The 24,165-nt window shown below is 44.3% G+C and overlaps 6 protein-coding genes across 11 annotated transcripts; 4 read left to right on the forward strand and 2 right to left on the reverse strand.

Moving 5' to 3' along the window:
- Nucleotides 1–833: 833 nt before the first annotated feature.
- On the forward strand, nucleotides 834–3,965 carry LOC100285589 (uncharacterized). Its single transcript, NM_001158480.2, has 6 exons — nucleotides 834–1,426; nucleotides 1,963–2,294; nucleotides 2,419–2,554; nucleotides 2,647–2,789; nucleotides 2,899–3,022; nucleotides 3,244–3,965. The coding sequence occupies exons 1-6, from the start codon at nucleotides 1,360–1,362 to the stop codon at nucleotides 3,660–3,662; spliced, it is 1,221 nt and encodes a 406-aa protein (NP_001151952.1). The 5' UTR covers nucleotides 834–1,359; the 3' UTR covers nucleotides 3,663–3,965.
- A 3-nt stretch (nucleotides 3,966–3,968) lies between these two features.
- On the reverse strand, nucleotides 3,969–6,697 carry LOC103635973 (PGR5-like protein 1B, chloroplastic). 2 transcript variants are annotated; one of them, NR_182183.1, is made up of 8 exons: nucleotides 6,564–6,697; nucleotides 6,188–6,458; nucleotides 5,939–6,001; nucleotides 5,717–5,803; nucleotides 5,372–5,611; nucleotides 5,190–5,263; nucleotides 4,981–5,079; nucleotides 3,969–4,590 (listed from the first exon to the last, which is right to left on the reverse strand). NR_182183.1 is itself a non-coding variant. In NM_001413643.1 (8 exons), exons 2-8 carry the CDS (start codon nucleotides 6,359–6,361, stop codon nucleotides 4,501–4,503), a joined length of 822 nt encoding a protein of 273 aa, NP_001400572.1. In that variant the 5' UTR covers nucleotides 6,362–6,458; nucleotides 6,564–6,697; the 3' UTR covers nucleotides 3,969–4,500. The 2 variants fall into 2 exon arrangements, 1 of the variants encoding a protein (NP_001400572.1); NM_001413643.1 differs by having other exon boundaries at nucleotides 5,372–5,606.
- On the forward strand, nucleotides 6,418–8,605 carry LOC118473143 (uncharacterized). The gene is made up of 2 exons (XM_035961817.1): nucleotides 6,418–6,740; nucleotides 8,319–8,605. Exons 1-2 carry the CDS (start codon nucleotides 6,438–6,440, stop codon nucleotides 8,514–8,516), a joined length of 501 nt encoding a protein of 166 aa, XP_035817710.1. The 5' UTR covers nucleotides 6,418–6,437; the 3' UTR covers nucleotides 8,517–8,605.
- Nucleotides 8,606–9,248: 643 nt separating this feature from the next.
- Nucleotides 9,249–12,071, forward strand: LOC100191249 (uncharacterized). Its single transcript, NM_001136683.1, has 8 exons — nucleotides 9,249–9,716; nucleotides 9,837–9,902; nucleotides 10,007–10,153; nucleotides 10,299–10,415; nucleotides 10,512–10,592; nucleotides 10,715–10,837; nucleotides 11,374–11,576; nucleotides 11,684–12,071. Exons 1-8 carry the CDS (start codon nucleotides 9,497–9,499, stop codon nucleotides 11,693–11,695), a joined length of 969 nt encoding a protein of 322 aa, NP_001130155.1. The 5' UTR covers nucleotides 9,249–9,496; the 3' UTR covers nucleotides 11,696–12,071.
- A 3,536-nt stretch (nucleotides 12,072–15,607) lies between these two features.
- On the reverse strand, nucleotides 15,608–22,413 carry LOC100194029 (uncharacterized). Of its 5 annotated transcripts, none has more exons than XR_556689.2 (8): nucleotides 22,088–22,413; nucleotides 21,669–21,940; nucleotides 21,497–21,533; nucleotides 21,218–21,315; nucleotides 21,022–21,083; nucleotides 20,814–20,937; nucleotides 20,513–20,706; nucleotides 15,608–15,889 (listed from the first exon to the last, which is right to left on the reverse strand). XR_556689.2 is itself a non-coding variant. In NM_001139092.1 (7 exons), exons 1-7 carry the CDS (start codon nucleotides 22,269–22,271, stop codon nucleotides 20,587–20,589), a joined length of 897 nt encoding a protein of 298 aa, NP_001132564.1. In that variant the 5' UTR covers nucleotides 22,272–22,326; the 3' UTR covers nucleotides 20,340–20,586. The 5 variants fall into 5 exon arrangements, 1 of the variants encoding a protein (NP_001132564.1); XR_556687.2 differs by having other exon boundaries at nucleotides 15,608–15,925; XR_556688.2 differs by having other exon boundaries at nucleotides 15,608–15,947.
- On the forward strand, nucleotides 16,683–19,120 carry LOC103635972 (scarecrow-like protein 9). Its single transcript, XM_008658334.3, has 2 exons — nucleotides 16,683–16,788; nucleotides 16,977–19,120. The coding sequence occupies exon 2, from the start codon at nucleotides 17,124–17,126 to the stop codon at nucleotides 19,005–19,007; it is 1,884 nt and encodes a 627-aa protein (XP_008656556.1). The 5' UTR covers nucleotides 16,683–16,788; nucleotides 16,977–17,123; the 3' UTR covers nucleotides 19,008–19,120.
- Nucleotides 22,414–24,165: the final 1,752 nt, after the last annotated feature.

Below are 24,165 nucleotides of genomic sequence, written 5' to 3' on the forward strand. Positions count from 1 at the left end.
ACGACATATGGGATTTTGGCAGAAGCGAAATGGCCCAAAGTACAAAGTAGGCACGGAGTATATGGGCCGACTGTACTAGTAAAACTGAGGCAGCTGGGCCCTGTGCATCCTTCTTGGGCTCGGTGGGCGAGCAGGCAATGGGCCATCACGTTGCAGGGCCTGGACTCTGCGGGTGCGTACGTGTTCCCTGAAGCCGAGACAGTAGTAGTACGTACTAGGAGGAGCGAACCGAAAAGAAAAGGAAGGCAAAAGATCCCTGGATCACGTGTGCACGCGCACACACGCAGCCGGCGACGTGCATACAATTCAACGGAGATCTAACCAACCTGCTAACCTACTACTACTACTATTACTACCTGCAGTGCTCAACTTGTCCTTCTCCAATCAATCACTGCAGCGCATCACAAGTATCAAACCGGCTGCCATTAAAAAAAAAGTACTACTAGCACATTTTGTCCGACCCATCGGTCCGTGTACACACACACACGCTCCCTATATACATTTTGCCAGCTGACTCGCCGCCGCCGCCCGAGGCTTTAAAATTCAAACCAAATTGAATAGTATTATTTTTTTATAAAAAAACGTTTATTAGTCAGCGAGGCCGTGTTGCGTCGCGCCTCTTTGGACTCCGTAGCAGCGGGCAGAGCCGTGCGCCGGCGATTCGATCCACCCATCTAATTATTTTATTTTATTTATTTATTTCGTTCACGTTTCCTACCCACCACGGAAGGCCGTCGCCGCCGTCCGATGCGCAGCGGACGGCCGTGGAGCCCTCACGTAGGGTGACGGCAACGAGAAAAATAAATAAATATATAATACTAGACGGAAGGAAAAGGGGTGGGGAGCCAACCACCACCTCTCCCCCTGCTAGTGCTCAGTCCTCGCCCTCTCGCTTTCCGAGGGAGCCTTTGCCTTTCCCCTCCGCCCGCCAGCCATTAATGGCGGCGGCATCTCCATCCACTCCCCCCTCGCCCCCCTCCCACTGCTGCTACTTCTAGAAGCGCTGGTGGCAGGGCAGGCGGTATCCCGGCCGCTGGCGCTGGCGCGAGAGTTGGTTGGTGGTGGTCTTCAGCCCCCCTCGCTCTTCAGGTTTAGGGTGGAGCGATCCGTGCAGGCCAACGCGGGGTGCGTGACCCAGAAAGGGAAACCGCCGGCTTTTTCTCTTCTGCCGCCCCGCTTTTCCAATCCCTCCTCAACCTCATCCGCCCCCGCCCGCACCCCGCAGGCACCATCACCAAAAAGGTCCCCGCCTTCTTCTTCTTCTTCTTCTTCTCCTCTGCCCCTGCTTGTCGTTTGCTCGTGCTCCCCCACCCCCTTTCTGATTCAGCAAGGGTTCCTTCCGCGGCGCGGCGCGTCGCCATGGGCAACTGCTGGGGCGCCAAGATCAGCTCCGACAGCCCGTCCCGCGGCGCCTCATCCCCGTCAGGTTTGTCTCTTCTCTTTTGGATCGCTTCGTTTAATTGATTCCACCTTCGATCACGTTAGCCGTCCATCACAGGCTTTGTCTTCCACTCTTTTGGATCACGATGATTTCTAGCACCATTTCAGTGCTATGTCTATGATAACCGATACAATATATTTTGCTAGCACGGCTCACTTAATTTACAGGACTTTTTCCCCTCACATGCCATGCCACTCACGGCACTAGCTGGATCGAACGTTCAGATTTTTGTTCAGCTAGGCCTAAATCCAGGGTTGCCCTGTTTTTATTTTTCAATGTTTTTGACTGCCCTCCCTCCTCCCCCGACCCCAACGCACGCCGAAGAAAGGTTTTACGTGTTTTCTTTGTATAAGCCAAGCCAAGGAAGCGAAGAGGAAGCTTCAGTCTTTGGCTTCTAACTTGGCGGCCCATGGGTCATTTCCCTCTTCTTTCTCACTTTATTAACACTGGGCAAACAAAAAGGAATATAAATACCACGATGCGCGGAATTCTCAAAGTTTCTTCCTTTTGATGATCGTCAGGGACGGCGTCCAAGTTGGCGAGCAGGAACGGGGCGGCGGCAGCCCTGAGCGGGTGCAGCAGCCACGCGTCGTCCGCGTCCATGCTGCCGACGCCCCGCAGCGAGGACGAGATCCTGGAGTCGGCCAACGTCAGGGCCTTCAGCTTCAACGAGCTGAGGACCGCCACCAGGAACTTCAGGCCGGACAGCGTGCTGGGCGAGGGCGGGTTCGGATCCGTCTTCAAGGGCTGGGTCGACGAGAAGACGCTCGCCCCGGCTAGGCCCGGCACGGGGATGGTCATTGCCGTCAAGAAGCTCAACCAGGATGGATACCAGGGCCACAAGGAGTGGCTGGTTAGTATCTGTATCTGTATGGAGAGTCTTGTTTGTATGTTCATTGCTTGTATCTGTATTTCGTGCCAGTTTAGGTTTTTTTTTTCGTATATATAACACGATGTTTCCTCTGATGTGCATGCAGACTGAAGTGAACTACCTTGGAACGCTGTCGCACCCCTACCTTGTGAAGCTCGTTGGCTACTGCCTCGAGGACGAACAGCGCCTCCTCGTCTACGAGTTCATGCCACGCGGGAGTCTGGAGAACCATCTGTTCAGGAGTAAGCGTCTGCTGCCCACCCTTTTTTTGCTCGCTGCTCTTCCTCACATCTGAAGGAATGGCGATAAAATGCTTCACTCATGTTTGGTGCAGGGAGCTCCTATTTCCAGCCGCTGTCCTGGAACCTACGGATGAAGATTGCGCTCGGAGCAGCTAAAGGCCTCGCGTATCTCCACAGCGACGAGGCTAAAGTCATCTACCGTGACTTCAAGACATCTAATGTCCTTCTAGATGCGGTTTGTAGTATTCACTAGTCTTGTTCTTTGGAACAGACAGTAGTAGTAGTAGTAGCTCCCTTGTTTTTGGTTGAGCTCATCATAGAGGTGGATGTTTTTTTTTCTGCAGAACTTCAATGCAAAGCTCTCTGATTTCGGGCTGGCGAAGGATGGTCCGACCGGCGACAAGAGCCATGTCTCCACTAGGGTGATGGGGACTCACGGGTATGCAGCTCCAGAATACCTTGCGACAGGTACTGGCGTGGTGGTGGTTCTAGATTCCAAATAATCACTAGCCATGAATCACACTCAAATTGTTGCAATTACATTGCTGAAATCTGACCAAATCTATCTCAAGCATGCATGATTAGATTTTAGCAAATGTTTCATTCACACTATGTTCGCTGTTCTCATACTGCTTGCCATTCTTAGGAGTCATTTTGAACCTAACAAGTGCCATTTTCCCCTCGCGAAGGTCATCTGACCACCAAGAGCGACGTGTACAGCTTTGGGGTGGTGCTCCTAGAGATGCTGTCAGGGCGGCGGGCGCTGGACAAGAACCGCCCGAACGGGGAGCACAACCTGGTGGAGTGGGCTAGGCCATACCTGAGAAGCAAGCGGCGCATATTTCGCATCCTGGACCCACGGCTGGGCGGGCAGTACTCCCTTGCCAGGGCGCAGAAGGCTGCGGCGCTCGCCCTGCAATGCCTCTCGGTGGAGTCCAGGCACAGGCCCAGCATGGACGAGGTGGTCACAGCGTTAGAGCAGCTCCAGGACACCAAAGAAGGAGGTAACCATCACCTACAGAAGAGGCCAGGCAGCCGGAGCTTGGATAACAATGGCGGCAAAGCGGCAGGGAAGGGGAAGCCTGCTCCTCATGTAAAACCAGTTTGAGTGATTGGATTTTATATGCCAGAGTATCTCTCTTTTTTTTTCCCATCCATTTGTAGGTGTAGGTAATATAGTAGGGTTCTTAGAGGGATTTGTAAAGAGGCAGGCAGAGTTCTGGATGTTTTCTGTCTATTATGTAGTTTTTTTTACATCTTCAAGTCTCTGTAAAGTACGCTATGTAAATACATAATGACATCCAGTTCGGAGTGCGATGAATTTTAGTCCAGGCCAACAGCTCAACCGCTGTTAAAACTTAGCAAGCTGCTGAGCATAGAACGGATGCAATTGATCAAGTGTTAACAGGCATCAAGACGGGTTCCAGATTCAGGCAAATTAATCTGAAAACATACATACAATAAAGCTGAAAACTTCATATATACACACACACACACTTGTATAACACATCACATTTGAGCAAGTCTGTATACATGCTGAGTGTGGGCATCTTTGATCAAATGATTAAACATGTTTGGTGCAGAGTGTGAGCCTTTCAGTGACCCTCCCTCCTGTGAGCCTTTCAGTGACCCTCCCTCCTGATAGCAATGGCACCTTCGTAGCCTCTTCAGTAGTTCTTCATCCAAACTGTATCATGGATTCATCTAAAGAGAAAACAGAAAAGAATACAATGCAGCATGGGGTTCATCTGCAGCGTCTGGACATCTCAGAAATGTATCTGTATTACAAAGCACTTGGCTGGATCAAATCTTTCAAATGATTCGTACACAGTAAGCCCTTCTGATCAAAATAAGTGGCATCTGAAAAATGTTTCAGTCGACCAGAAGAGTGCCATCTCATGGGATTATCTAAACTTCCCTCAGCAGTCTCAATCAATTAGAATTTTTCATTTATCCATTTCCGTTTCAGGATGCCCTTGCTTCACTAGATAAACCCGGCCGTAGACCCAACTTCTTCTAGGCCCTGACGAAGATTTCTGCAGAACACCACGACAAAGGGGAAAAAACTAAGATGCCATGAACTGCAGTGGAAAAAAAAATCTGCAGTGAATTTGCCCACTTGTGAACCCTATGGAACTTGGGAATCAAGTGCATAAATAGTGACTAGCTTTATTAAGCACAAGTGATTCACTAGTGCATTGCAGCATCGGCTTTGAATGCGAATTGTCACAGTTAAGGAGCTGAACATGTACAATGCTAAGGGAGGACAATTTTATTTTACATACAACACAATCTTGGTGCTGATCAGCAGATGTCATTGTACTCTAAAAAAAGAAAATTATGCGAAAATCATAATTTGACTTCATTTCTTTTGCCGGCATTTTGGTACCGCGAAGTAGCATGAAAAATACAGGTGTTCTGTGTACCTCAATTTTCGTGCGGTACTCCAAAGGGCACTGACAGACATGGCATTCTGCTCGATGAGGTGCTCTCACGGTTTTTTCAATCTTGACAAATGCAAATACCTGACATGCACATGCTTGAGCTTCTCAGATCACCAGATGATTACAAATAAATGATAAGCAGAATGGCAACTGATTACTGTCATTATTACATTACTAGAACTGAACCTGACCTGCTCGCCACAATTTGGGCAGGACCCTTTTAGGGCAACCAAATTGTTTGACAATAAGCCTTGCAGCGCGCCAACTGAAACAACCAACCAGACAGTTTAAGTTTACCATGTCTAGAAATTAAGATATGACATACACAAACGTGATGATGGAAGTGAGATTAACAACATATCAGCATCCTCACCGGACGCAGATGCGATGGGATAACCAACCAGATACCCCAATCCAACCAAAGCCAAGTCGTTAACTCTTGTTACCGCATCGAGGGACTTTTCACCGTACAGAAGGTGCCTTGCCCCAAACACATCCCCGAACGCGATGCTCAGAGTGTACAGAGTAGGAACAAGAACTGCAGAGGTACCAAACAGGAGGAGCAGCATCCAGATGCTTGATAACGCCATGAACATCGATTGGTCCTCCTGCCCTATACCCAAAGGCCGATACAGCAACGTCGAAGCGTAAGCCAATAGCCTTAGCACCGAGCGAATGGGGTTAGGTTTGGGTAGGGAAACAATTGCAAAAAGGTTACCTCGGCGTCGGCGTAGGTTGAATGCCTTATGAGGCTACAACGGGGGTATTTGACGACGGATTTGGAGCCATAAAGCCGGAGCTTAAGCTGCCAATGGTATATGGTTTGTCAGAAGAAGAGGTGCTGGAATCTGGTTTTTACTAGGAATTTGGAGTCTGCATATGTATGTGGTGAGCTAGCTATCAGCTAATCTGGCAAAGTGCAGCTTGAATTTTGCTTTACCTCGACTTTGTCGAACATGTCATCGATGATCAATGGCTGACCACTGTAGTAAGAATCCCTGGCCTGCACACAGCACACACAGCACATGATTGAAAAACATGCTAATGGCTGGCAGCTAGTGGACTTGAAGCAGGAACAAGCGAAATGGAGCCAGCGCATGTAGATTGTTGTGGCACAGAGTACCGAAGAATATATAAAAAGAAGCTTCTTTCTGGCATGGAGATGGAGGGGGGAAGCAGAAGCAAGCACCTGGTGGTAGAGCGCCTCGAGCTTCTCCTGGCTGGCGGTCTCGATTGGCCCCACGTAGAGGCAGGACGGCCCCTGCGCCGCGGCGGCGACCCGCGCGCCGCGCAGCCCCACACGGGGCGGGCGCGGGCGGCTGAGGCGGCCGCTCCCGGACGCAACCGGGGCGGCGGCCGCCATATGATGAGGCCGAGCGGCGGCTGTTTCTCTCGTCGTCGGACTTACTTGACGACCTACTTGCTCTGGGTATGGCCGTATGGCGCGGAGAGGGAACAGGCTACAGAGGGAGAGGACAACCAAATCGGGCAATCAGCTGGGCATCCTCGTGTTGCGCCTGCGAGCAGGTCATCGAGGGAGTGGCGGTTGCGTGGAGAACACATACCAACCAGCCGCGACCGAGAAGGGCGGGGCGAAGGAAGGACAACGTGTGGCTCCGCTCCACGGGACGACGGCGGCGTCTCAGGGTCCGGACAGATCTTTTTTGCGCAGCGGCAGGGAGAGGAGACGGATGGACATGGATGGCTACGAGTCAGACGGAACCAGGAGTAGAGTTCCATACGTACGTATAGCCTCCCTTTCTCCCACCTTATCCAAAATCGCAGTCTTCTTCGGTTTTTTTTTATTTGTAGTTATAAGATGTTTATTATCTAACTATCTAGATCCTCTATTTAAGTATATTCAAGACTTCAATAGAATCATTTACATAAAAACTACTTTTTATATCTTTTTAATCTCTAACGGTCTTTCTATATCTTGTTTATACTCTAAAGAGTCATTCATGTTTAATATATTTAGCTAGCGAGAAACCCAGAATAAAAGATGACTATATCTAAATAGCCATTTAAAAAGTTGTCGAAAGGTATTGTTTTTATAAAAATCTCTATTTATATAGATTAGAAATAATATATAGAGTCTCTTGGAATATGTGTATTTATACACTGATATCTCCTTCATCGTACAACTTTTGGAATGTGTGTATCCTCGACAAAACTCATCAAAAACTACCAAAATCAAGTGACATTTGTCATCACCACCCTCTAGCAACAGGCAAACACACTCGTTCTTCCAGTGAGAACATGCACATACAATTTCTTGTCGATTCATACTTAAAATCACGCTTTTGAGTCATGGCAACAAATTTGGTCATGTCTTATGTAAAGTGTGGCATCCTCTATAGGTGGTACATACATTCTGATATTTTTATGCCATTTAACCTTATATGTAGAGATAAAAATGTTAATACACATAAATGAGGTTCATCACCGTCTTTGAATGTATAGGTAGACCTTCAGCACCATCTTTGAATGCAACGAAAAGCAACTCACAGCTTAAACCCATCAAAAACTAGTTTTCAATAGACTACATCACTCAAATCTAATTAAAATCTATAATTAACAAAAAAAAACACCACTTAAAGACACAACTAACTTGTATATTATCTATGTATAAAACTTATACATGTCAAATATATAGGAACATTACAATAAAACCATATAAATGAAAAACCTAAGTTCAAATGTCTGTTTTCTGTTTTATTTTCTAGTTCAATTCAAATTACAATTTCAAGTCTGTTTTGAATTTTAAAATTTAAGTTCAAATACACAAATAAAAAACCAGATGCAACTATAATTATTTTTATATTAAGTACTTTATTCGTTTATTTAGGCAAAATGTCTTCAACATACAGCACACACATTATTTATTTCAAGAAAAATATTATTTTGGATGTGAAGGCAAATTAAAAGTTCTTTAAAAAATTCATTACTTATTTGTTGGAAGAGAAAATACTTTCTAATATATAATTTCCATCAAAAGTCTTTTAACTCAATCCTTTTAAATAAAATTTCCAAATACCTAAAAGAATATATCCATTAATTAAATAATTGAGGACCTTTCTATTCTACTTTTTGAGTTTCAAATTAAATTTTCGGTTTCAAAAGTTTAAATCTAAGTTTTGAACTACCTATGATGTTTTTAGAAAGGGTCACTTTCAATGTATAACGCTTCATCAGATGACATTTTAATTTGATTTCTTTTAGAAAAAAATTTACTAAACAAAAAATCAGGATTTTGGGTGTTACACCTCTCCCACCACCAGCCGAGCTCACCATCTCCCTACATTTTCCTGTTGTCACAGAGGCTGTCGAGATCTCCTCGTCACAGCCTACTCCCATGCTATGGTGATGGAGAAGGATGTCGCCGCAACACTGATCTCACCACGGTCAGGATGGAGAACGACCGTTGTGCTGTACGAACCTTGTATATTTCTATGGATGTCGAAATATGTGTTTGGCATATTTGCTTATCAACTGAGTCGAAATATATGTTATGTTGATTCAGTTTTGGGTTGATTCACTTTTATTCAGTTGATTTAGAGATTGATTCTGTTTGATTCAGTTTGGGCACATATTCAGTTTCAGTTTCAGTTGTGAAATTTAGTTTCAGGTTCATAGTTTGGACACACAGTTCATGTTCACACTTTAGGTTCAGTTTCAGGTTCATAGGTTTAGTTAGGGGTGAAAATGAGTTCTAAATTTTACACTATAAAATTTAAAGATCGGATCGAATTAGAATCGAGCTATATTTCTATTCATTTATGAACTAAAATTAATTTAGGGCCCTGAGAAATTGTGAAGAAACATTTGGATTGCGATCTATTACCCTCCCTAGTTCTAGCACAACAATTTCAGTTGTGAAATTTCAGGTTTATAGATCGAGCCATCAAGTTCACACATCAGGTTCACAAGTTCAGTTTAGGTTCACACATCAGGTTCAGTTACCCATCACAGATCGATCACAGCAGCTCAACGCAGCAGTTTGAGCTCTGAATAGCAGCTCAGCACAGCAAATTAGTCTATGATTGGTCCATTCTCCGTTCAGTTTACTAGTGTTGTATCCTGAACGGTTCACCAAATCAGCACAGCCCAGCACAGTTTGAGATCAGCAAAACAGCAGCCCAGAACAGCCCGGACCAGTAAACAATCACTGAAACATGTTCACAAACAAAAGAGCACAATTCCAATAGTTGTTCGACGGAGAACGTACCTTAGCTATGGAGAAGTAGTGGCGGGAGAATTCACCGGCGAGGGAGCTCCAAGCAGCGGCGGGGAGAACTCGCCGGCGAAGGAGCTCCAACCTGTGCGCAGCCGGCGGGGGAGATCAGAGACTGACGACGTCTTCCAAGAGCACGTTAAACAGCGTGGACAAAAACCAAATGTCTCCCTATTCCTATTTCCTAGAGACTGACGAGAGAAGTTTACCTCTGTCTTGGTTCTATAGCAGCGAAGCCACCACTCCTAGAGAGACGAGCAGCGTATGTCGTCGTCGTCCGACCTCGAGCAGCAGGTGGCCACCGCCCTCCGCCGTGTGACCCCCGTCGCCGCCGCGCCTGCTGTAGACCGTGGAGGCGCGCCGGATCTGGCGGCGGCGATTCAGCGCCGAATGGCCTCGCAACGCGCCAGGGGTGCCGACGCGTTCTACGCGAAGTTCGCGTCGGCCCGGTCGCTCGCCGACCAGACCTTCTCACGCCGACGAGGTACTGCCGCCGACGCCCGTCCTCCCTAGCCCTTATGTCCCCTCGTTTTAGTTCAGGCGCGCGCGCGCGTGCTGGAATCCCGTCCCCACTCGCTCGGATGTTGGGTGTTTGTGTCTGCAGTACAGCTGAAGGGACTCAAGGATCAGCTCCGGGACCTCCAGTCGCAGCTCAGGGAGTCTCTTACACGTACGAGCAGCAAACTTTTTCTTCCACCACATTAAACTTTTTGCTTCACGAGAGGCCGTGCTGCTACGGTGACTGAAATCTGGTTCCGCCTCCGCACCTTGCAGTTCAGTCGTGCAAGGAATGGAAATACAGGATTGCCACGGAGCCGATGTCGGAGGCCACAGCTACGAATGAGCGGCTCCGTAGCTGGGTTGCGGATTTCAGGGACAAGAGGAACAAGGGTGCTGCAATCGTATTTGAGCAACTTCAAGGTGTATGCTCTTCTCTAGTATCCCGAAGCTACTTTTATCTCTTGGGTTGTTGTTCTTGTGGCAGATCATTGTCACAAGTCATAAGAAATGCACCAAGTAATATGCCAACAGTAGTAATATTCTATTTGTTTATGGCATGTTGCAGCTGTCGAATCACTTGAGGCAAACAGTAATGAAGATGCAGAGATGGCGGAGAAGGTACCAAAAGCTGTTCTCTGGTACAATAAGTTCCTTGGCTTCCGGGTGATCGGAGGAGAAAGAGGTAAGCGATGCGCAAGCTTGACTATACACATAGTTTTATGATGCTAGTGCGGTGGTGCCACCCCGTTCCCTGACGAGCATCCTGTTTTTCTTCAAGGTGTGAAGTTCGTGTTCGACAAGATTGACCCACAGCGTCCGGAGAAGGAATACTCGTTTCGCGTAAGTCCGAGATCACAATGTGAGTTGAAGCTCCTTCAAGTGTCTGGCCATCAGGCCATGTGCCTCTGTTATATAATTCGTTTTGTTCCCTCCATTTTCCACATGCATATTTTTCTTAAAGTTATTGCTCTTTCACATCAGTCATCGATAGTGATCCTCATGTCAAGGACATTGATGAATTGGCGAAGGATTTGGATTTGAACGAACATCTATTCGAGTTTGTAAGAATGGCCAGAGAGAAATTCCAGTCTCCCTTCATGAACGGTAACCAGCAATTTTTGTATTCTTTTTACGATAATGTGACCAAGTATCATACTTAATTACTTATTATAAACATCTTCTGCAAATATAAACAATCCGAATCTTCTTTCCCTAAAATACTGGCAAGGGGCAATAGGTTTAAGCAGAGCAGACTTGCAAGTAAACATGTGACTTTGCCTCAAATACATCCTTTATATGTAGATGCAGGACAATAGGACATACAATGTATACACTGTCAAGTTTCAGTTGAAGACATACAATCTATACACTGTCAAGTTTCAGTTAAAGAGGCTCTATGGTCTTGTTATTATGTAGTTTTGGCTGCGTGGAAGTTCCAAAGCATATTTTTAATGTTGTCGCAAAATGCAAATAATATGGTGCATGCTTTCCAATCTAGAAACCAGTTCTCATTTTTTCCTTCCTTCCGGATATGGAGCGGGCCCTTTTATGACCAAAGATTTGTGTATGGAAGATGAGATTGTGTTCTTCTTGTTCTCCTCTGGAAGCTGTCGGCTAACTCTTGTCACTGCGTTCCTCAGAGACACTTCCTGTAAGCCCAGATGCCTCTGCCGCACCACTCCCGTCTCCCATGGTGGTGTCAGTTAACAGCAGAAGCGGGGAAGCTCACAGTCAAACCCAATCTCTAAGCAAGAACAGTGCACGGTTACTTCCTGCTAAGAGAGGCGCCACAGCCCTGCCAGGAGCTTCTCCTGGTGTTTTGCGTCGTTCCCCACGTCTCGAGGCAAGTCGGCTGTCGATGTCTAGATGTGTTCCTGTTCTCGGCCAGTGATTCTAAGAGTCGACTGATGTAGTCAATTTCTCTCTCTCTCTCTTGCATTGTTTGTGCAGGGAATGCGGTGAGCTAGTTAGTAGCCGTAGCAGGTTCCGACCCCTGGATCTTGAACCAAGCGATCATCATCAGCTCATATAAACCGTGGTGATTCAGCTGCCCTTGCTTATGGGTGGTGCTTTTTTCTCCCTTCTAATCTAACTGGAACTTATAGAAGTGTATGGTTGGCAATTGGCCGGGTACAGTGATTAACCCTAACCTGGCCTGTAATATATTGTTATACTCTGGTCATTAGATGATGAGTTCGTGAGTCGTGTCCTGGTCTGTTGTATGGTGTCAAATATATAGCAGGTGTTGTTTTTGTGTGACACCCGGATTTAAGGGTAAATCCGGACGTGAATTAAATGTGTGCTATGATCAAGTTTTACACATATGATGATTTATGATATAGAAATCAATGTCACATCTTTATTATATAATAAAGTTCTGTACAAAATAACTAAATAAATACATTATATGAAGACAACGATCTTCCGCAACTATAGTTGACTGGGAGACGATGGTCTAGACCTCTCACGAATTTATCATGGCATCTTTCGTGCTCCTCATCTTGGCGGTACCTATCCTTGAAGTAGGTACCTATCCTTGATGTGGGTGAGTGTAGTAAAGGTGAGCTCACATACGTTCATCGCTCAATAAGTTATGGTGAATAATCTGCATGAACTCGTTTATGGTGGGGGCTCATGTGAATTGTAAGACTCATCAACAGATAGAGGTTAAGGTTGAACATTGCTTTTAATAAGTTGGTCAAAATTTTATTAGCAGTTTCAAAGTATAAGTAGATACCATCTCAATTAAATAACATATCACAATTAATAATAAATTTCACAATGCAATACATATGACAGATTAAGTTTAATTCCATAAGTCACTCAAGTGAGGGTTCGAGCCGCTCATGACCGTGAGCATGGTTGATATACCAGATTCACACACTGCAGAGGTTGCACATCTTTACCTACAAGATGTGTTTCCCGTTTAGCCAGAGTTTGCAAGACCCTAAGACACTCCTGAGGCCTTTACAAAGTTGCACTAGAGGAGAGAACCCGCTATGGATTTCGGGTCAAAGGCGATGTAGGAATCTCTCGTCCTAAAAGCTAAAAAGACAGTCCGACCCGATGACCTCTCTACAACTGCACTCCACCCCGCTTGCTCCTTTCGAGAAAGGATTAACTTACACTAGCTTTCATAATTATTCAGTTAAGAGCGTCCTATTCCATCCTTATGGTAGCACTGTTTTCCCGGATGGTCGCTTCATGTTCCAGTTAACACGATAATTTAATCATTAACAATAATTAAACCAACAATAATAATAGAACATGCTCATAATTCAGATATAACATTAATCCCAAAACCAGGTAGATCAATATCAAGTCTACCTAATAGTTCATTTGTTTGCAAGGTACGGTGTAAACAAAACTAGGGCAACCTATTAGGTCCTATTAAATTAACATTAGCATGTCCTAATGATTAACAGGAACATTATTAGGTAAAGAAGAGTGATCAAAGGCACAACTTGCCTGATACTTACGATTCCAGGTGCTGATCCAAAAGTTGGGCTCCAAGTTCCTCGTCACCTCGCCTCTACTTATAGCAATACATATAATCAATCAAATAATATATATGGTAATATTACACCCAAGCATAAGAATAAACTGTGTAAGAATATTCTGCGCTACGAGACCGTAGGTTCGAGAATCACTAAAATCAGAGTTATGGTTAAAAGTTCTCGGAAGATCTACGCGATTAAACATTAAAACTAGGTCCTATGTTGATATTAGTTAACATGAATCATGTGAGACAGATAAAGAAATAACTAGTTTAACTTTAATTATAACTTAATTAAAAATAGTCAAATTATAATTATGGATTGAATTAAAATACTATATCAATTTAGATTAGAAAGTTATCCATTGGTTTAAAGAAGTATCTAATCACAAAACTATGTGATATAGTACAAATAATGTTGTTACTGCGTACACAACTTGAACGGGCTAAATTGGAGTTTAAATGGATGAGATATGGATTAAACAAGTTTCTAGATACTTTATTATTACATTTATACCTAAACATAGTTTCCAGGGGCTAAGCTGCAATTACCAGAATTATTTTTATTAATTTTACCCAAAAAAATGGACCGCGGGTTCTATAATCAATACTTCAGGGGTCCTTTTCCATTTTTCGCGCGGGCGAAGGGGTATATGCCATCCTCTGTCGTTTGATCTGTCTTCCACGGATCAGATTACATCACGTAAATAACTAAACCGATAAGTAACTTCAACCGCTAGATCTTGATCCGAGGGATCAGATCGCGTGGGGCGTGGCCGAACCAATATGAAGCCCTAATCCGAGCCGTACATCCACAAATCAACGGGCCAGTGCCCATCTCCTCCCCGACTAGAGCCCAACGGCGAAGCGATGCCCCACACGATGTTGGACTCACCGGAGATGGCCTTACCGGCGTTCCAGGGCTCCAACCACCCTACCGAACAATGCTAAATGAAGATCAAGGTAAAGTGAATTCTATGAAGGGTGTCTTACCGAGGGTTCATGCATCGAGAAAATATTGTTTTAAATGTGTTTGTCAATTTAAAGGTTCATCCAAAATTTATTAATTGTTTGTTGTAGGAGAAAATACTTTATAGTATATAATCTCTATTAAGAGATATTTCCGCTTTAATCTTTTTAGAGACGGATCTTCTAAACACACAATTCATCGATTACCCGTTGAAGGTAATCCTTATTTCAAATTTGTTTCAAGTTTAAATTTTAGTTTTGACTCACCAATTCAAATGCAACAAACAATATCCCAGCATGAGATGCAAATCATTTTTTATCTATTTATTTATTCATCGTTCATCATTTTTTTTGAAGACTGTGCTTTAATAGTAACTCACATACCGATATAAATTTGAATATTATTTCATAAATATCAAAGGAATTACTTAACCTTCTTAAAAACAATATTTTAGGGTTTACATTTCCTCTCTTTTTTCTTTTGTTATTGCTTGCAGCTTCCGTGGACTCTAGTATATATACAGTCTGGCTCACTCTCCATTTGACACCGTTACCTTAGCTGTGCCTGCATCTTGTACGCAGCCTCTGTGTGGACTGTGGCGCCAGTCCATTGCCGATTTATCACTCTAGTTTTCGTCGTCGTCATCACCATCATCATGAAAAGAAAACAACAAAAGGGTACTTTGTTATGCAACACTGAACACGACAGAGTCCAGAACACCGTCGACTGGAAATTACTGTTGTCAGGTGATATATAGGTTGTCATGGAAGGAGAGGAGGGGTTCTGGCCTGATACTCCAAATGTATGCATTTTCTTCTTCGGTTTTTAACTGGCCTATGACGAAAGAAAAATGGCTGTAATACTTTGTTTTTGTCATCCTTTATATTTTCTATGAATGGATTGTTCTTTAGATGTTCTAAGCGCCTACGTTTCTTTTGTATAAGCACGCACATACGTCAGGTCAGGTTCGTAGAGAAATAAGTCTACAAACCACAGCAAAGAACCACTACTCTTTTTTTTTCTTTTCAAGAATGCGCAAGAGAGTTCGTATCTTTGTTTCCAGTAGAGAGAGAGAGAGAGAGATTTACATAGGGTTCGAAGGCACACGCACACGCATGCATCATGCGCATAGAAAGAATTAGGCTAGGCAACAAAACTAAGGTCCCGTTCACTACCAATGTTTCTTAAAACCATAACTTATAACACTATACTTCCTCCGTTTCTTTTTAGTTGTCGCTGGATAGTTTAATTTTATACTATTCGGCGACAACTAAAACGAAACGGAGGGAGTACTTTGTAATTGTTATAACAATATCGTAGCTTTAGTCAGCTTCAAACATACCACAGTTTTACAATGTTGTTTGGACACAACGTCATAAAACCATAGTATTTAGATAAAAGCTAGTCATGTCATAAAAACTTTGGATTGAAACGGAGTTTTAAATATTCCAAACATACCATGTTATCTAAAATACCATGCTTTTGAAAACATAGTTTTTAGGATTGCAACCAAACACTTCGTAACATAAAATATTCTAGTATTCCATGGTATTAACTGGAAAAATATAAAAAAACACTTTCCTTCCAAATAGGCCCTAAGTGCTGCTGCAGCCAAGAGCAGTCAGATGGACGAACAACCTGTGTTGCTGCTGAAGCTTCTTCATGGTTGAAAACGGAGAGCGTTCATCTCCTTCCAAATGTACCGAGTCGATGCAGCGCCGATGTTCTAGCAAAGAACCATCAGTGTCCTAGTAAAAGTACTCGTAACCAACGTTTCAAAAAATATGATCAAGAGCCTGTTTATTTCCTTGCAGGCTCGGCTTATTTTATATAAAATCCAGATTATATAATCTAGTTTATATAATCCTATTAGAAATGTTCGTTTACATAAAATTATTATTGGGTAAAAATGTCAAACAATAATCTAAAATAAACATCTAATGACCTGTTTATGGATTATTATAATCTAGATACCTATAATCTATACTGTTTGTTTACCTTTGAACTTATTTAAACTGGATTATATAAACTAGATACCTATAATCTAGAGGGTAAATAAACAGGGTCTAAGAAATATTCTAACAATTACATTTCCCAGCTATGAAAATAGTTTACAGCGTATCTGTATGATCACACGGTCACACTGGGTGGCACCTGAGCGAAAATCCTGGAAGCAAATACACCAGTCTGGATGAACAACAATGTTGCATAGTTTCTGACAGAAAACATTTCCCAGGAAGCCATTTGGAAAACGAGCAGTTGTTTTCATGTCGCCATCGTACTTTCCATAAACGTGAAATAAGTCATGAAGAAGGTTACACAAACCCATCCATAAAAAGGAAGACGTTGAAGAAAAGAGAACAAGAAGAAAGTCCAAGATCAGCAGAAAACAATTTGCCCGATCACTTCGACAAGGTTGATCACCAACACAACAAGAGATTCCAGACCCTTCTATAAGTTACCAGACAATGGCCATATTCTCTACGCCATGTTAGGAGAGCGAGATCTTGATCATTGACCTCCCTCTACGTACCATCTCCTTGGGCTTCAGAGACTTGAAAGAAAAGTGGAACCATCCCTCTTTTGAAGGTATGGTTTTGTACTTTTTGTTTAAATGCTTCCAGCTCGGTTGATCCCAAAAACTTTTGACACATTTTTTCGGGATTGTTCCTCAAGAGCGATTCCGTGTTATATAAATTGTTTCTGGAGCTTTCAGTTCAGTTCAATTTACAGAAGAAATACCAGCGTTCTCATGCATTTATTCTTTGCCACTGCAGACACCAGTGGAACTTGTTGGCACATTTTGCCGTAATAACTTTTGAAAGGACCCCTCCCCCCTCCCATTGTGTGGTCAAGAAACACTTATTAAAGATTGGACCTATCTTAGTGTTCCATGAAAAGCTAATCAGTGAAACTCTGGAGCGATGGACAACCTTGAGTACTGTGAGATAAACTCGGACATAACTCTCAACTATATAACCCAAATATTGATGGAAGAAAGCGCTGACGAGAATATTAGCGCATACAAACATCACGATGCACTCCAGGCCATGGAGAAGCCCTTCTACGATATTCTTGGAAAGGCATATCCATCCTCATCTAAACAGACTATGGTCAACAGTGGTAGTCAATCAGGTCTGCCTGATGATATTAACAACAGTCATCACGACCTGGAACGCAGTGGTAACTCTGTCAGTGATCTTCTTCGTGGGCGCAAGGGGGTGCGCTCGATAGGCATAGATGGCGGTTCTGAACTTTGCGATGTGGCTTTGCAGTTCAACAGAATTGCTGAGGAAGCAAAGAAGTTTGTTCCAAGTATTGGGAACTTGGTGGTTGATCCAGAGAGCAATGACCTTTCCAGTTCCAAAGAGGCAAATGGGTCAGCAATTGGGCAACATAGCAATCAAACAAATAAAATAAGGAGCTACCCTCACGTGGACTTGAAGTTGGTGGAGGGGAGAAACAGTAAGTATTCAGCAATCTCAACCAGTGAAATAATTCGGAATGAACTATTTGACAGAGTTCTGCTCTCTGATGAGCAGTATCTTTGCGATGTTGCTCACCTTAGAGAAATGGCAAAAGAAGCAAACATAAATCTGCAGTATGTTCAGAACACAGGATCTGCCCAAGGAAAACAGAAGCCACAAAGTAAGAAGCAAGAAAAGGAAGCGGTTGATCTCAGGGGTCTTCTCATCCAGTGTGCACAAGCGATATCATCTAACAACCATCCATTTGCCAGTGAGCTGCTGAAAAAGATCAGGCACCATTCTTCACCATATGGAGATGGTTCTCAGAGGCTGGCAGTTTACTTTGCAGATGCTCTTGAGGCACGTGCAGCTGGGACTGGGAGTCAAATAAACCAGAGATTAGTGGTGAAGCGAACAAGCGTCACAGACATGCTGAAGGCCTACCGCCTTTCCATCGCAGCATGCCCTTTCGGCAGGGTAGCATACTACTTCGCCAATAAAACAATTGTTGATGTGTTGGGGAGTCGACCAAGGGTGCATATAATTGATTTTGGCATCATGTTTGGCTTTCAGTGGCCATCGCTAATCCAGCGGCTTGCAAAGCGAGAAGGTGGTCCCCCTCAACTTCGCATCACAGGTATTGACGTGCCCGAGACAGGTTTTCGCCCCTGTAAACAGATTGAGGAGACAGGAAAGCGGTTGGCTGAGTATGCAAGAATGTTCAATGTACCTTTCCAGTATCAAAGTGTTGCCTCACGGTGGGAAAGCATATACATAGCAGATCTCAATATTGGCAGGGATGAGGTGCTCATAGTCAACTGCTTGCACAAGATGAAAAACCTCGGCGATGAGACAGAAGACATAGACAGTGCAAGGGACAGGGTACTGCGTATCATGAAGAGGATGAATCCAGATGTTCTCATAACCGGTGTCATGAATGGGTTGCACAGCTCCCCGTTCTTCCTACCACGATTCAGAGAGGCTTTGTTCTTTTACTCATCACAGTTTGACATGCTAAATTCAACTGTTGTGCATCAGAATCATGAGGCAAGGATCATGATAGAGAGGGATCTCCTTGGGGCAGATGTGTTTAATGTTGTAGCATGTGAAGGTGCAGAGAGGATTGAGAGGCCAGAGAGCTACAAACAATGGCAAGCAAGAATCCTCAAGGCTGGGTTCAAGAAACTTCCTGTTGACCAGACCATTCTAAAGGGTTCAGTAGACAGAAAGGAGCTTTATCATGGTGACTTTGTCATCGACGAAGACAGTGGCTGGTTGCTACAGGGATGGAAAGGAAGGATAATGCATGCGCTGTCGTCATGGAAACCTAAAGATTCATAGATTAACAAGTAGGATCGAATAAAATCTTCTGTTTGGAAGTTAAGTACACTTGTAATAGTGATGTGATAAACTTTAGTTTATTTGAAACCTCCAAGCTGGTTACACAATGTTCAGCATAAATGTTCAAAGCACCTCGAATTGCTTCTTTTGTTGGCTGAACTGATACTGAAACGATTATAAGACACTGGCTTTTGCTTAAGTAAAGGACAGATCCAGTGCTGGCAGCTCTCACATGAGTGAGGTCTCAGGAAGAAATAACCGATGCAATCCTTACCTCTGCATTTTGCAGTGAGGCTACGTCGAACCCACCCAGGACCTTTTGCTCAATAGGAAGACTTCTCACCACTGTGCCACTTTTGCTTAAGTAGTGGCAGGTAAAATAGGAAGGCTTCTCGACCTTTTGGCAGGACTGCAGTTACCTATTAATGCCAGCAGTTCAGCCTTGTTCGCTTCTCAATTACCACTCAAATAGGCAATGGTCGTAACACACTGTTTTTGACTGAATATTGGCTCTAGGGTCACTCCCTCACAGAGCTAGCGCCTGCCTTGGTCGCAATGATTCTGATGAGGGCACTAGATCAGAGAGCTGCTGTCCAAGCCATAAAAGACCAAAGTTGGATCAGGGATATACAAGGATATTTATCTGTTGAAGTGCTAACCCGTGGAAGAAATAAATATACAACCATGTTAACAGACCTTCCACATTTGGAAGCACTTTGCTTCTGGGCAGCTCTCCACCGCTTGCCAAACTTCATCGTTCCAGTTGGCTTTGAGCCATGGAAACGACTATGGAAATCATGGGTTCCTCCACGATGCAAGTTTTTCCTATGGCTTGCCATCCACAATCATTGCTGGACCCCAGATCGGTTAGCACACCATGGTCTTCCTCACCCAGATTGATGTCCATTACATGAGCAAGGCAACAAGATAGCTCAGCACATCCTTTCCAGTTGTTTTTCCGCAAAGAACACTTATGCCTTCTATATGCACATGCCTCTGCTCTAGCTCCAAACCACGATGACATGGTGTTTGTGGACCAGTAACATTGGGTGCATCGTTGAGTTGACAAAAGGAACAAAAAAAAAAGGTTTTAACTCCCTTGTAATTCTGGATGCATGGAGGATCTGAGTACCTCCAAAAGTCAATGTGATGTTGCAGGAATTATCAACGAGGCCAAACTTTGCTGCTGCCAGGGAGATGTGGGTATGCCGTGTGCATGTGCGTGTGCGAGGGTGCAAGAGAGAAAGAGAGACTTGGAACCTTAACACAATGATAAACAACTGTTTTGCATGTTCAAGAAAAAAGAAAGCATGTGCGCTGACTTATCTTTTGAACATTATGGATAACTGAGCAATCTTATTTGATATGAAAGTTCATTAGCATTATGCAGAATCCGCTGTCTAGACAGGAAATAAAGCCAAAAGTAGCTAGAGAGCAAGAGATAAAAAAGGATGCTACATGGAACAACTGTAATATATTAGGAACTTAGTAAACAGGAAACTAACCTTACTAAACACACATTTCATATCGCTTTACGAAAGAATGCCCTCAACTTCTTGGCAAGAACAATCTTATGTCTTTAGAAGCGACTATTAACTTGTGCAAAAAGTGCCCTAAAGTCTGTAGTTGGCGTCCCTTCACCTTCTGGTTTTGATGCCAGATCAAATGCCTTAAACTTTGACTCTTCGAATAGCAATGCCTGCATAGGAAAGCCACAGATCAATCAAACTATAGAGTTAGCACTTTCACAAGAGTTTGAGAAAAGCATGGATCTACAGTTACGTGTCTTCCACTGTATGAAGCTACCTGTATGCAAACTTCTGCAACATCGGCCCTGGCTATAGTTCTTGTTTCTGTTTTCAGGATCTCATCATCCTTCCCAACAATCAACTCTCGCAAGCCACCATCTTTATCTTGTAAACCGCCAGCTCTGCAAGGAAAAGAAAAACAAACAGTATATTATCAACATGCTTATTCACAGTTATGGCTTTAGCAACTCTCCTTGTATTACAACCTTATAATTGTATATGGAAGACCGGAGTCTGCTAGGTACTGTTCTGCCTTGCGCTTCCACACCTGAAAATTTAGAAGAAAATGACTAGGAAGTTGCTAAACAATGCAGACACGAAGGTGATGTTCTCATGCACACAAAACATGCACAAGGACAGAGAATAGAACAAATTGGAAGAAAAGCTAAATATGCTATGTACCAGTATATTTGCATTTCCTAACTTGTTTAGCGGGTGATTGATGTCTGTTCCTCCCATGGATCCCACCAAAACTATGTGCTTTGCACCGATGCTCTTAGCTGCATAAAAATGCAACGAAAAAGAGCTGAGAAACAGAAATAGAAAGTTACGTTTGCAGAAAAAAGGGCAGTTTCACCCAACAGTCACTTTGAAATGATCAGTAGTTCAACAGATTAGCACAAAAAATAGGTTGCCTATGATGTGTAACAACGTATATGCAAGACGAGGGGTAACATTTACCAGCATCAATTTGATTCTTTTGGCCAATCCAATCCACCTTGAAACAGAGACAAACAACATAGAACATCAATTCCAAACAAATTTGGGAATTGACACATACAGCTACCGTAAGAGCACCACGTATTTTAGATAAATACTGTAAGAGCACTGTATATCGAATAATTTCAGGCACCTGCTCAGGATAACTCCCTTCTTCAAAGTAAAACTCAGGGCGCCCCCCTTTGCTAGGATCAAACCCCGGTTTCATCTTTGGGACCGCGCTGGTGAGGATGATGAGCGCGTCAATGCCCTCGATCGCAGGAGCAATGCTCTCGGGGTCTCTGATGTCGCCGACAAACACGTCGTCACCGCCTCCAATTTTGCCTTTGCTCTCTCCCGTCCTGACTAGGCCACGTCCCACAAACTGTCCTTCCCTCTCCTTCAACTTCTTGTACACAATTTGGCCTGGATTACCACAAATGATGAAAATTGGTTTTTTGCAAACGTTGACATGAATCATGAACAATGTGAACCGCTCTATCAACAGCCAAAAGCCGAGAGCTTTGACTACGGATGAGAAATGCCAAATGAGCGGAACTTCAGGAAACCTACCTGTTCGGCCGCCCGCGCCGGTGACGAGCACAGTGCGCGGCGATCCACCGGCGGCAGCCGCCGCCGTGACGGCCAGCCCGGCCCTCCTGGGTCCCCGCCTCGTTGAGATGACGTGTCTGGGATGCCAGATAGGTGGGCCCGTGAACGGAGACGCCACCCGCACACACGCCGCCGCCGTGGCCATGGTTCTCCGGCGAGTGGGCAGCAGTTAGTCAGTTTACTAGTACCGTCTCCTTATCACTTTCGTGCCCGCTGGTCGCGAAGGATAGCCGCATGTGTCATGGGCCATACCCACTTAGAGTTGTGCTCGTTTTGTCAGGATCAGACGGGAATGTGTTCCGTTGCTGGAAATGGCCCAAAATTTGGTTGTGATTGTGTTTGTTGCTAGGAAGATTTTGAAAAATGGTGGTTGAAAAAAAATAAGGTTTTAAAGTAGTAGGGATCGAAGACTAGAACAGTCCTTATGAAGGAGAGAGTAGTATGAATGGATATTTGTGGTGTCAAAATGACATATTAGAAGAGATGAATAAACTTTTCTACAACTAACTACAACGTCTAATCAAAATCTCTACTATACTTAAAGCACCAGTTTCAACGGTCGTCCCGCGTCATTTTTTTTAAAAAAAAGTCCCTACATTTCTTCCAAATCAACTCAGCGTACCACCGCAGTCTTTAACTGTTTATAAAAAAACTAATCTCGCTTATCTCTACTATACTTAAATCACCAGTTTCAACGGTTGTCCTGCGTCATCTTTTTACAAAAAGTCCCTACATTTCTTCCAAATCAACTCAACGTAAAATGTTAAAAAGCCGTGCCGGAGGTGGGGAATGAATCCACACCCTAATGGAAGAAGAGTGGGAAACACTAGGCAAAGTTGTCTAACCAGTAAAACATCATGCTCAGTTGTTTATAATGTTGAATATAAATTGCACATATGTATATATTAATTTTTGTAAAATTAAAAAAATAATTGTGCCAGGGCCGGGCCAGCACTACGGGTCGAGGCTACGTCCCAAGTACCCGCACGGGGCTCGTGCCGGGTTGGCTCATGCACTGTTAAATGGGTCGTGCCTCGGATCGACTCGCTAGACATGACCCATTTGGCCATCTGTACCTCCGCATGATAATGATGATCCTCGCCTCAGTTATCACCATCCCGTTCGACATTCTACTTCTTTTCTCTCTCCCATCATGCCTCCACCTTCGCGCCACCCCATTCTCAGCAGAGGGCGTAGGAGTAGACGCCTCCTCCCCATATTTGTCTGACACCAGCCCCGACACCAACTCGCGCAGTGGTTATTGCACGTCCACGAGGACGTTTCACATCATGCGCGCACCATCGTTTTCGCCGTCGTCGGATGTCCCTTTCATCTTCCCAGCCTTCGCCATGTTCTTCCTCCCCAACCTGCTGCCTCCGCCCACGGTTGCAGCCGCGAGCCGACCGACGCTCGTCGGTGCGGGTACGGGACGAGTCGGACATTCTCCTGTCCTTTCTCTATGCGTGCCGTCAAGGAGGACATGGTGACACCTGCCATGCTTATGTTATCTTGGCGATGAGGAGTCCAGGTCTGAGATATTAGACAACCAAGGCTCGTAGCATGGCAGCAGTCGGCATATGTTACGGAGTTGGTCGTGGTGTTGTGTCGCTTCGACGGGTCCAGGGCTGGGAAGACACTCGCATTCTATCGCCTTTATCGGAATGACGTCTGGTGCGGGTGCCTCTCGGTTTGGAGCTGCTCCAGCTGGGCTTTTTTCTCCGCTTGTGTGCTCTCTCCCTATATATCTAGCGGTATACTACCTGTGTCGCCTGCAGATGCCCAGGTTTTCATCGTATCCTTCTCCGGTAACGAACAGGTATGCCCGCCTCTTTCCTTCCCCTCCTGCTCTACGAAACCTTGGAAGTGAGGGATGGCGGCTCTGATTTGCTGGCTATGATAACTGTGCGTTCATAAAAAATATTATGTGAAGACCGGAGACAATTAATAAAAAATCTTGAGATCTTTTTGGTGGATAATTTAGGTGGGTAATATTGTGAGCCGTCGCAACGCACGGGTAACCGACTAGTAAATATGAAAAG

Source organism: Zea mays, chromosome 8 (assembly GCF_902167145.1).
Source record: "Zea mays cultivar B73 chromosome 8, Zm-B73-REFERENCE-NAM-5.0, whole genome shotgun sequence".
Classification (NCBI taxonomy): Eukaryota; Viridiplantae; Streptophyta; class Magnoliopsida; order Poales; family Poaceae; genus Zea; species Zea mays.